Here is a 12,842-nt window from a genome sequence, read left to right on the forward strand (position 1 = left end):
ATGTAGTAGGCTCAAAGCTCATACCTCTGTCATCCCATTGTGTGTGCTGGCTAACCTCAAACTCAGGACCCATCTGTCTCTGCTTCTTGTGCTGGGGATAACCTATTTATTGTCATGCCCAGCTTGGACACTTCTGTTTTTCTATGACTTGTTAATACTCATGAAGTTAAAGTCTTTGATTCCCCCACTGGGGCCTGCCATGGGAACTGAGATTGCATTTTACCAAATTAACATTTGTTTTTCCTGTTTGTCACTTAGATCTTCCTCAAAGTTTGGAGTTGGCATCATGTTCTGTGCTAAGTACAGGGATCTATGACAGGGCATACGATAGAGCTGTGTCCCTGTTCTTAGAAATGTACTCAGCAAGAGAAACAAGTCACAATAAAGGAAAAAAAAAACCTATACATTTTGCTTTCGAACTTGAGTTTTATTACTGTTCAAAATTTACATTTGTAAGCAGGATAGTTAAGGCATTTGTTTATAAAAAGTACATCTATTTTAGCTTGGTGGTGATGAATTTAGGAATAACTGAAATTCTCTAATCTGCTTTACTGGGGTGTGTTAGAACCGAGGGAGGATGCTCTCATACAACTCTGGAGGGAAGAACGTGAGGGCGCGTGAAAGCCCACAAAGTATTTCCACAAATTGCTCAGTCTAACTACAGATCTCCACATAGAAGCCATAGAGGCGTGGCTCCGTCGGGGAATGCGGCCCAGCCAGCTCGAAACTACAGTTCCCAGAAGGCTTCGCGAGCCCAGGAGGGAAGCGGGGCCGCGGCAGGAAAGGCGCGAGCGAGCGGAGGCGGCGGCTGGTGCCCACCCCAGCGCGGTCTGGTTGGCAGCCGTCGGTGCGGCGGACTGACTCGGCTTAGCATCCTAGCGTTCCCGGGCGCCGGCCGCAGCGAGCTCGCTCCTTCTCCCGGCCTGTGCGGGGATGTAGGGCGCGGGTCGCGGAGGCCGCGGGCGCGGCGGGGGCTTCGCGGAGGCCGCGCCGAGGATGGAGAGAGCGATGGAGCAGCTCAACCGTCTGACGCGCTCGCTGCGCCGCGCGCGCACCGTGGAGCTGCCCGAGGGTGAGGCGCCCGGAGAACGCGCGCTGCACTTTTCTGAGGCTGGCGGGCGGGGGGAGTCGGCGGGAGGCGCGGGGGCGCGGCCGGCGGGGGCGGGGGCGGGGGCGGGGACGGGGACGGGCTGTCCGGTGGGGTTCGGTCCGAGCGGAAATGCTTTCCGCGGGGTCCGGGCCCCCGCACTGGGAAAGGATGCGGTGGCGCCTCGCCCGGGCGCGGACTGGGGACGTGCTGGGTTTGCTTAAGCTGGAGTGAGGTAGGCGGGCTAGGATTTATTTGAAATGCAGGGCGCCTCTCGGTTTTGGCACCAGACAAAGGTTGTCAGCCACCAGACAGGTGCTTGTGCAGCTCTGTCGGTGTAGCAGGCATTCCTGCTGTAGGCTTGCCTGCCTCCATCGTTTAGTCCTGCAGACTTGTGTTGAGTGGGCTGGGTGAGAACTGGGGTGGGGGTGAATTCACACCGGAATAAAAGCTCTGTTTCGAACTTTTGCTTTGGCAAACTCCAAATAGAGGAGGTGGGGCGGGGCTGGGGGGCGTTGTTTGGTGCCTTGTGAAGTCGGACTAATTTTAGTGGCGGTGAGACAAGGCAGTTAGGTTTGCAACCCAGGCTGGCTGCAAACTTTAGAGCCTCCTGCCTCAGCCTTCCAAGAATTTGGATTCTAGGCATTCGCCTACCTTGCTCTGCTCAGTTTGCTTTATTCCACCTCAACACCTCCCCCCCCAAAAAAAAAAAAAAAAAAAACAAAAACAACTTCGTTTTAGTTAGCTAAGGAGAGTGATGAAAAGAAATGTGGAGTTTGTGAGTTTGGGGATACTTTTTTTTTTTTTTTGGAAAAGTTTTATTCTTTATGATTCTGAATAGAGAAAATTTGTGGCAACTGTTTCTGAATTTTTTTTTTTTTTATTTGTTACTTTGCTAGAATGAAACAATTTAGAACAATCTAGTTTCAGGAAGTAAACGTCAGCTTCAACTTTTTCTTTATTTCCTCTGTGAATCTTTTCACTAGGGGCTGCTTTTACATATTTTCTGATGTCATGCTATCTATTGGTAACAGCTGATGAGGGCTGTGTGCATAGGTTATTGACATTGCTATTTGTATTGTTAACTTATATCTGGCATTTTGCATAAATATGCTATAAAAGGCTTTGATAATATTTCCTGGTTTTAAACATTTTATATTTAAATGTATTTATATATTTTGTATATTTTAATTATAGAAAGATTTGATAATAAAAATAAAGAAAAATCTGTCATTCTATTCACAATAGTAAACAATCTTTTTGCATTTTTACCTAACGTTTTTCATACAGTGTCTTGTTTTGTGTTTAGAAAACATCGTGGATGTGTATCCATAAATGTAGTTAATGATTTGGCAGGACTTGGTAGGATGAATGAAACAAAAACTTGCTTTTTAAAATTTTAATGTCTTTACTGATTTTATTAAGAACAGCTTTGTCCTTAAGACTTAGTCTTCTGTTTCCTTAGGGTTCGTTCCTAGAAGATGAGCAGGATTTAATTATACAACCGACATTTAAAAGACCTTAATTATCAGTTTCTTAACCTAGTCTTTGGGAAGTTCTGGTCAGCAGTCTGAGTGCTGGGAGACTTAAGTATTACAATTAAAAATTAAGTGTTTCCTCTTGTTGCTAGGCAAAAATGGCATATTGCTCACATCTCTTTGATTACAAATCTTCATTTGATTATGGTGAATTTGTTCATTTTGTTCTTTGAATTTACCTTTGTTTTGATGAACCTTTGAATTCTCTTAGTTTGGCTCTTTGAGGTAGATCATCAGGCTCAGTGAATTCTAAAAATACAAATTATTGTGGTTGTACTTTAAGGCTGAACAGAGAAGCTGATGAGCCAGGTCAGCGTGTTAAGGGGCGTGCCCCTCCCCAGACCTGGCCACCTGACTTTGATCCCTAGACCTCATGTAGAGACAGAAAGAGAGAACTGACTCCACAGCGTAGTCCTCTGGCCTTCACAAGCATGCTTTGGAATATTATTATTATTATTATATTTTTATAATAATAAAAAAGACTGAACAGAAGTGCTGAGATCTTTCTAAAATTAAGAAATAACCATTTTTTCTTTGTTAGAATTTAGCAGTCAATAAATATCTAATTATAATTAGAATAAATTGTTAAAGTATGTTTCTAATCAGCTTTTACACTAAAATTAACATTGTTGTATAGCACTAATAAGTAGATACTTGATGTACTGACTGGGATACTGAGAGAGCCCCTTATGTTACCAGTGAGTGATGTGGACAACGCGCAGGGATAACAGAGTATGAAAGAAAAGGAGGGGAAGGCAAAGAAATTATGTCAGAGATGTGTCCTCTCCGAGTTTTAGAAGGCTCATGTGTATTGTACACTATGTGGAGAAAACTAAACTGTTAGGTTTACATTGAAGGTAGTTTGTTTAATAGGATAGAATTCGAGTGCTTTTTAGCATATGTATTTGATTCATGGTCAGAATAACTTCCAGCTTTAAAAACAACAGCAACAGTAACAACAACAACAACAGCAGCAACAGCACATCTTTCCCGTTTTGTGGTCATTGCTGGAGCAGCAGTCAAATTGAAGTTCATCGTGACTTTTGACCAAAGCAGGATCTGTAAAAAGCCTCTCAGTGTCCTTTTCACGTGTGGAGGAAGATACATCTTTCCCACTTTTCAGAGAGCTGAGACAGAAGTCTGATGTTCTGTCTGTGCCTGTTTGAAAGGATGGTGAAGGTCAGACTGTATGAGGACATTACAGAGGCCCGCAGATTGGTAAAAGGAGTCCAGGTCTACAGGAAGGAAGGTGTGGCCTGCATGGTGCAGTGAGGAAAGGCTAATGGCTCAGCTGTCTGTGGCCACTCACCCTAGCAAGGTGGGATCACCAGGTTCATGCTGGACAAATGCTGCAGAAAAATCCTGGAACGAAAACCCAAATCCTGCCAGGGAGTGAAGGAGGACAAATACAAAGAAGGGATTCGAGTGGAGGGCTCTGATATACAACTTTGATTCAAGACTGCTTAAGGAAAAAAATACCCTAGGTTTGAAGAGGAAATGAATGTACAGGAGTAGGAACACTTTGGTCATATAGTCTTCTGTTGAGTAATTTAGTTCTAAAACCGTGTTAATAAAAGTAGCCAACCTATCTGATTTTCCCATCCTTAGAAAGTGTTCTATTTCCACTTTTCAAGGTATCTTTGTGAATGTGGAGAAGGAAGTATCTGAGAACAAATATTCTTAGTATAGTATTTCTTAGTCCCTTAAGAATTTTTAATTAACCGGGCGTGGTGGCGCACACCTTTAATCCCAGCACTCGGGAGGCAGAGGCAGGTGGATTTCTGAGTTCGAGGCCAGCCTGGTCTACAAAGTGAGTTCCAAGACAGCCAGGGCTATACAGAGAAACCCTGTCTCAAAAAAAACCAAAAAAAAATTTTTTTTAAAAATTAAAAATCAGTTTATGCATATGGGTATTTTTGCTTAAATATATGTATATTCTACACTTTAGTGCTGGTGGAGGACAGAAGAGGGTGTCAGATCGCTTGCATCTGGAGTTAGAGAGTGTGTGACTCACCATGTGGGTGCTAGGAATTGAGTTGAGCCTGCATCCTCTGAAAGAGCAGCCCTTTGATAGTCTTATTTTAACTTTACAGTTGTTATTTTTATTATCCTTACATTTAATGTTTGTGATCTATCATCTGTTTGTCCATCCATCCTTCTGTCTATCCATATCTATCTTGTTTGAGAGACATAGGGTCACTAAATGTAGCCCTGGATGTCCTGGGACTCTATATAGACCAGGATGGCCTCAAACTCAACAGATATCTACCTGTTCCTGCCTCCTTAGTGCTGGATAGGATTAAAGTTGTGAGGTACCATGCCTGGTTGTGATCTATACCTTTATAAGTTTGGTAAAACTTAAAAATATGAGATCCCTATCCAAATTTTAATATAAATATAATTAGTGCAAATGTTTTGATGCTCACTAATGCTTACTTAAGTTGTGTGCTTTGTTTTGTTTTCTTGAGACAGAGTCATTGTGTAGCTGTGGCCAGCCTGGTACTATAGGTTGGTTCCAAACTCAAGGCAAATCCTCTTGACTCAGCCTTTCAAATGCTGAGATTGTAGGTGTGCCGTCCTGCTAGGCTTGTACTGTCATGATTAAAGCATTTAGGTTCACAAGTACAGGTATTACCTGTTTCTGACAGTTGGTTATGAGGTTTGGGATTGTCATGGTTTAGAAGCTCTAAGTAGGTAATGTGAGAAAGAATGCCATGGTGTCAGTAGAAACTTAGGACAGTATTTTCAGTCTTGATAATGGCCAGTTGGTAGTTAGAGACAACAGTTTACTGAAATACAATCAGCATTTTAAAGAAATGGATAAAATAATTAGACTATAATGCATATGTTAAGAGAGGATTATAGACGGTTTGGTGTTGTGTAGAGGGGACACTGGCTATTATGTAACCTGTATTGTTGGGGCTCTGGAATCAGTCACTTAAATGCCAACACTACACAGCTGGCTTTTTAGGGCCAAAATAGGGATCATAGTGTCTATACTATAAGGCAGTTGTGCTATAAAAGATCTCTTATATATGGAGATGCCTTACTGGCTTTAGTTACACAGAAAGAATTCAAGGCCAGCCTGTTGAGATCCAGTCTCACCCACATCCCCCAAAAGAAAGATAATATGTTTTGATTATTAAAGTATTATTTGTAGTTGAAGAATTATATCCACATACTGAATTTGGAAATGTTGATTAACAATTGGTTTTCATGTTTATACTCACAAATAGTAAAGTAATGAAATGGTAATAAGTTTACTATATATAACTCAGTCCTATATTTCTTAACACATATTTTTTAAACATAATCATAATACCACTATCAGCATCAATACAGTTAGCAGTCTTCTCCTTGTTTTTTTCTTAATTGTTCTTAACCCGTGCATACTTATTTTTCTTTCTTTCAAAAATGTGTGTTAGAGCTGGGGATCAAAGCCAGGATCACAGGGCTTCTCTCATGCTATGTAAGCAGTCTACTATGGCCAGCATCTCAGCTCTTCAGGTTGGTTTGTTAAAGTCAGTATTTATGGTCAGCACATTATGTTTAGCTGATTCATCTCTCAAGATTTAATGTCTCAGGCTTGGTGTGGTGGTGCATGCCTTTAGTCCCAGCACTTGGGAGGTAGACACAGGCCTATCTCTGAATTCACAGCGAGCCTGGTCTACCTAGAGAGTTCCAGGATAGCCAGGGCTGTTACACAGAGAAACCCTATTACAAACAAACAAAAAACAAAGCAAAACAAAACAAAACAAAAAACAAACAAAAAGACTTAATATCTCCAAAAACTTCTAGAAATAGTTTGAACTCTGTTGCACAACCATGTGAATATTGTCACTAGTAATGAATGGTTTACTTGAAAATGGCTAATGGTCTGTGTGTTTGTTTTTATCACAGTGAGAAAAATATGTATCGTAAACAAAAGTCATTTTTGGCTGTTTTAGGCTTATAGGAAATCCAGCTTTCAGCATCTGGTACTACCGTAGTACAGTTATCAAATCTAAGAAATTAACATGTGCACAATACCACTGTGAACTACACTGCAGAGTCGATGAGCGTTCTAGCTTTCCCACTGTCATCTGCTTTAGCATGTACTACAGGATACTCATCACATTTAGTTGGGTTCTTTAGTCTCCCTAGTGCGTCTTCTGATCACTGTAAGGGGGACTGCTCATATATTTTGTGGTCTCGCTTGGTTTTGTCAGGTGTCTTCTGATGATCCGAGTGAGAGGTCACACATTTTGGGGAGTATGGCCTTTTCTGTGGATTGTAGGAGTTATTTCTAATGATATTACCTATTATCAGTCCATTAAAGTGCTAGGTGCTGGGGTATTTACTGTAAATTTATTCTTTTTCCATTGTAGTTTTTAGGAGATACTTTGGTATAAGCCTCAGTGTTATAAAGGCTGAGTAGAATCTCTAAAAAACATGATACTGTTAGTAATGTAAAAAAAGAAATAAGTTCAAAACACAGGCTGAAACACAACATAAACGCAATGTGGCATCTCAGATACTGACTCTGTGTGTGTGTGTGTGTTGTATCTGCACAGAGGCCACTGTCTTCCACCCTGTTTCTGTGAGATAAGAGTCTCCCATTGGACCTGGAGGCTAGACTGGATGGGTAGACGGCAAGTCTTGGTAGCTGTCTGCGCGTCTAATAGTGGCAGGGTTCCCGGTGCACGTCTATGGGTGTCGGTGCTCAGAACTCAGATCCTCATGCTTGTGCAGCAGCTGCTCTCGCCCACAGAGACCTCTTCCCAGCCCCGCAGATGTTGATGTTTAACTTTTGAGGCACATTGTTTGTACCTTTATCTAGAAACATATGAATATAAGTCTTAAGAATGTAAAGCAGTAAGTGTATAGTTCAGGTTTCTTTCTTAGTAAAGATATTCGTCTGTCTGTCTGTCTGTCTGTCGGTGTCTGTATGAGTGTGCGATTGTATATGTGTTTGGGTGGCCAGGAGGGTCAGAAGAAGAAGAAGAAGAAGAAGTCAGATGAGTTGGAGCTATTGTAGCTGTGAGCTGCCTGACATGGGTACCAGGATCCAGATGCTGGTTCTTCCCTCGAGCATCAGACATTCTTTAGCCCCGAGACAGCTTTCTCTTCATCTTTCTATTTATTTTTTTCTGTTTTCACACATACTTGGTTTTGTTTGCCTCCCCCTTCCCTCTTTGCCCCCCCCCCCCATCTCCCTGCTGTTCATCCCTGCTAAGCCTATCCTTTGCCAGTGTTCGTCCTTTCATTTTCATATGATGTTTGTTCTTTTACCATCTTTACTGCTGTCTCTTAAAATACCCTTTTCCCTCTTTTTTGGGGGGGTGATTGGGGGGTGGGGGAGGAGAAAAGGTGTTACAGAGGCTGGTCTGGAACTGTGTAACATTCCTTTTGCCTCCCCCTCTAGAGTACTGTGATACTTGGTGGGTAGAGCCACCAAACCTAGCATATAGTTAAGATTTTAGAATTATTGTAGCACATACATATCTTTTAATGTCCTAATATTTAAAATTGGGGTGTTAACATTTCCTTAATTTCTTAAGAATTTCTCTAATTATTCTTAAATAATAAAACATGTGGAAATCAAGTGTCACTTGTTAAAGTCCAGGAGAGACTAGCTCTCCAGTTTTGTCTTATACCCACAGGCTAAGCTTTTCTATGGCAGTGTAGGAGGCATAAACAGCAAAGGAGATGAGAAATCCTGTGTTGTCATGGAATTTGCAGTGTGTTTGGTGTTGTGCCTGTTGGACCTTTTCACTTCTATGTACAGCTGGAAAAAACTAATTGTTTGTATCACTTATTGTAAAAGCAGGAGATTCTTGAATTCTGTTTATGTTCATTTTTTTACTCAGATAATGAGACTGCTGTTTACACACTAATGCCAATGGTGATGGCCGATCAGCACAGGTGAGGAGGCACTTGCTTCTTAGGTTTGTGCTATTATGCTTTGCTTTGCTGATTTTGAAAAAATTGGATATTTTATTTGTTTACATTTCAAATGTTCTTTCCTTTCCTGGTTTCCCCCCTGCAAACCCCCATCCTATCACTCCTTACCCTGCTTCTATGAGGGTGCTCCCCCACTCACTCACATATCCACTCCAGCCTCACCACCCTAACATGCCTCTATACTGGGGCAGCAAGCCTTCATAGGATCAAGAACCTCCCTTCCCATTGATGCCAGATAAGGCCGCTTTGGCTCCTTCAGTCCTTCCCCTAACTGCTTCCTTGGGGTCCCTGTTCCCAGTCCGATGGTTGGCTGTGGGCATCCGCATCTGTATTGGTCAAGATCTGGCAAAGCCTCTCAGGAGACAGCTGTATCAGGCTTCTGTCAGCAAGCACTTCTTGGCATCAGCAATAGTGTCTGGGTTTGGTGTCTTCATGTGGGATGAATCCCCAGGTGGGGCAGTCTCTGGATGGCCTTTTTTCTTCAGTCTCTGTTCCACTCTTTGTCCCTGTATTTCCTTTAGACAGGTGCAATTCTGTATTAAAATTTTGGAGATGGGAGGGTGGCCCCATCCCTCAACCAGGGGCCATGTCTAACCTCTGGATATGATCTCCGCTTTGTGGGATATTTCAGCTAATGTCCTCATGGGGTCCTGGGAGGCTCTTGCTTTCCTGGCATCTGGGACTTTCTGGCTGCTACCCCAAGTTCCCCATCCCCCATTGCTCCAGACCCCTGTTCAATTTCCTGACCCTCTACATCTTTTCCATCTCCTCCCATACCTGATTCTGCCCCTCTTCCCCCCTCCCCTTCCTCTCTTCCTCCCAAGTACCTCCCACCCTCTTTGCTGATTTTTGAACAGTGTTGTATTGACTGTCATTCTTCAGATAGATAACTGTTGGAATTAATAACTGTTGTAAAAGAGCTCTTGCCTTGATTTACTACATTTAAAAAATATTTTTATTACTTATATATCATCAGTTCTTTTCACTTTTTGGGGGCTATAGGTCTGTTTCTGAACTCCTATCAAATTCAAAATTTGATGTCAATTATGCATTCGGACGTGTGAAGAGAAGCTTGCTTCACATTGCTGCAAAGTAAGCCTGAAATAGTTCACATTACACTTCCGTCTAGAGTAAGGGTTGGAAGCTTTGTATCCATTGCCTTGCGGCAGGTATGGGGAAAGATGAGAGCTGGCAGCTAAGGCTGCCGTGTCCTGTTTAGCCCTTGATGTGCTGTGCTCTTCATAAATTGTTAGCCTTGATATGGAATTCATGTCTCCAGTTCATGTGTTCATAGCTTGCTTTAGGTGAGGCTTAGGGGTTGTCTAGATATGTGTAGCGTGTGTATTCACCAACATTTCTTTTACCTTATTACCACCGTGAGGGATAAAATGGACATGGTGGATGCCTGTGGACCCAGCAGTTTTATACTGCTTACCTGGATGGGAGTATCTCTTTATCCATAGTCTGACACTGACTGATACCACCAGTCTTCCTTTCAGGATTTAGGTGTGAGTGTTGCAGCTAATTGTTCATGATTAGCTAGCTCCTGGAAAGCCGGAAAGTCAAGAGTATTGTTTGGTTTCTTTCAGAAACTAATTGTTTATTTTACTTTATTTGAACTTGCGTTCATAGTAGAATTTAACATTTTGAAGGTTGGGGTAGTTCATTTTTGTTATGAGTTAAATGGTAGGTAAATTAGGACCTTAAAAAATAGTGTTTGATAGATTTTGTTTGTTTTTTAATTTTGTGTACTATGGCTGTTTGTTGAATGTATCTGGTTGTCTTTTATATTGTTCTAGCTGTGGATCTGTGGAATGCTTGGTTCTTCTGTTGAAGAAAGGCGCAAACCCTAACTATCAAGATATTTCAGGCTGTACACCCCTTCATCTCGCTGCTAGAAATGGGTAAGCTTTGTTTTCATGATGATGCATTATCAGGCCTGGAAGCTTCCAAGGAACTCATTCTTGATCTTTTTTTCTTCCCAACATTTATCTTGAGAAAAATTACAAAGTTGATTTTTTTTTTAACTATTTTTAGTCTTTTAAGGATATTTGTCTACTTTTCTCTTTAAAATTGGTCTCAGATAATTTTATTAAATTTGCAAATGATGGTTATACTTAATAATTTATTGAATTTTTCTGATAGTTTTTCTTTTGTAAGTGGAGATTTATTATTATTTGGATATAATGACAGTCTATGATTTTCTTGTTTCTTTCTCTGTTAATCTTTACATTCCTTGGCTTATAGTATAATATAAAGTACTTGCTATATAATTATATATAATATATAACATTATATAATAGTTAATATATAGTAGTTAATATATGGTAATATAATATATAATATGTTATACAATTATATAATATAATATAATATAAACTACTTGTCTAGTTTATATTATTAGTGGAGTTAAATTATTAATATATTACAGTAGTTGTTCAAGAGTGAATTGTATGACTAATATTTCTAGGTGGCGGTGGAGGCTGCTGCTGCTGCTCCCACTGCTCCCACTACTCCCCTTCCTCTACTTGGGTTGGCCAGGATTTCAATCAGGGATTGGTTTGGCATGCCCACAGCAAGTAGTGAAATCAAGATAACCCCCCAGAGGCATGGCCAGAGACTTCTAGGTGATTCTAGATCTCACAAGCACAGCTGTGTGAAAAACTTTCTAAGTGAATGTGTTTAACAAAACAACCAAACTGACAATACTAGTGTTTCCAAAATGAGAAAACTTAGGGATGGCATACTAGGTATATCTGTTTGCCTATTCCTGATATTTCTGATCATTATTGGCCAATATCATTGTTATTGTGTGCTATTTTAAGCCCTTCTGGGCTGTTTATGGTGTTTCTTGTCTTTTTCTGCCACATGTTTCAAATGTTACATCTCTTTGCCTTTGTCCTGTATGTTGGTTAGATCTTTGTGAACTTGACCCAGCTAAGGTCATTTGGAGAGAGAACTTCACTTGGGGAAATGCTTCAATGGTATTGGCATGTAGGCACGCGTCTCTGGGACCTTTTCTTGATTAATGATTGCTGTGGTGGGATCCATCCTGCTGTTGGTTGTGCCACCCCCAGGGCAGATTGAAGTGGAAACTTAAGGGCTCTTTGGAAAGTCAGTTGTGTTGGATGGTGTGTTGCTGTGCTGCAGAGCCTCTTTGGTCTCTGGTTGCAGATGGACAAGGAGTTGGTGAATGACAGACAAAATCAACACAAGAGGTTGTGTAGAATCTGAATGTAATGCCACAAAGTGAACACCAGTCTTATATATTATAGAAAATAAAGGGGTAGCATGTCACAGCAGGCAAAGTACATTGAAGTTACCTGACACAAAACAAAGGATGACTTCAAAAGGACTGACAGGAACCAGGTAATATTTACAGTAAAGATAAAGCAGTCTTGCCTAGGGTCAGCTAATGACAGGTAAGGATTTCACACCCTATTCACAATTTGTGCTACTCCTTTGAGCCTTGTGAAAGCTAGTACCAGGTTCTGCTCTGGCATGAATAATGCAATACTACAAACCTCCTATTTCCTGGGCCTTGATAAATTCTTGTATGAGTGTAACTTTAAAGTATCTGTGGAGAATCTCCATTTGTCAGAAGAATTCACCAACTTGCTTCTAATATGCAATATACCCTGCTATACCTGGCTGTAGAGAAGATTCCTATCTCAGTGGGATTCCCTGGCTCTTTCATGGTAAACCCACCTATTAGCTAGGCCACTGTGTATTCCCTTGTTTGGGTGAGACTGTCTACTGTCCTAAGTAATCACTCTGCAGACTAGCCCTGAGCTATTCTGTCTAGCTCCGTTCTTAGTAATGCCTAGTTAGTTTCACCTGCTCTTCCAAGCTCCTCAGCTTCAAGCATTTTCTAGGACGTTGGAACACTGGTGGAGGCTTACCTATGTCAGAATTCAATCTTTAAAGGCACTTATAATAAAATAATACTAAAAGAGAGCACGTGGATCCATACACCAGACTAACGTGGGGATAGGGTATGAGTATACGGGTTACGAGAATGTCAAGGTTCCAGGAGGTTGAGTTTCTCTGAAACTCTTTGCTTCGTGAGTGCTTTCAGGCCTCTCTGCCTACCAAGCAGACTTTCACTGGAGTGTGTGTAGCATTCTGCCCCTTTCGTTTTATTTTTCAGCCAAAGTTCCAGAATGTCCTGCTTGTTGTAGCTACAGATCTTAGAAGTATTCTAAAGATGAGTGGAAACAACAATTACTAATAAAGTAATGCCAATAATAATAGCAAGTAGGATTATATATTGA

At 41.3% G+C, this 12,842-nt stretch overlaps 1 protein-coding gene across 3 annotated transcripts in view; it reads left to right on the forward strand.

The window, feature by feature from the left end:
- The first annotated feature begins 469 nt into the window (after positions 1 to 469).
- The window catches only part of Hace1 (HECT domain and ankyrin repeat containing E3 ubiquitin protein ligase 1), a 125,648-nt gene continuing 113,275 nt past the window's right edge, over positions 470 to 12,842 (forward strand). Inside the window, exons 1-4 of one of the 3 annotated variants that reach the window (XM_021175364.3) lie at positions 470 to 1,072; positions 8,475 to 8,529; positions 9,571 to 9,660; positions 10,368 to 10,472. In XM_021175364.3, coding sequence (XP_021031023.1) covers positions 997 to 1,072; positions 8,475 to 8,529; positions 9,571 to 9,660; positions 10,368 to 10,472 — 326 coding nt within the window. In that variant the 5' untranslated portion in view covers positions 470 to 996. Of the gene's footprint in view, positions 1,073 to 1,256; positions 1,323 to 6,109; positions 6,133 to 8,474; positions 8,530 to 9,570; positions 9,661 to 10,367; positions 10,473 to 12,842 lie in introns of those variants that run through there. The other 2 variants (XM_029482603.2, XM_029482604.2) reach the window with 2 other exon arrangements.

Source organism: Mus caroli, unplaced genomic scaffold (assembly GCF_978045245.1).
Source record: "Mus caroli unplaced genomic scaffold, Mus_caroli_1 scaffold_9, whole genome shotgun sequence".
NCBI lineage: Eukaryota > Metazoa > Chordata > Mammalia > Rodentia > Muridae > Mus > Mus caroli.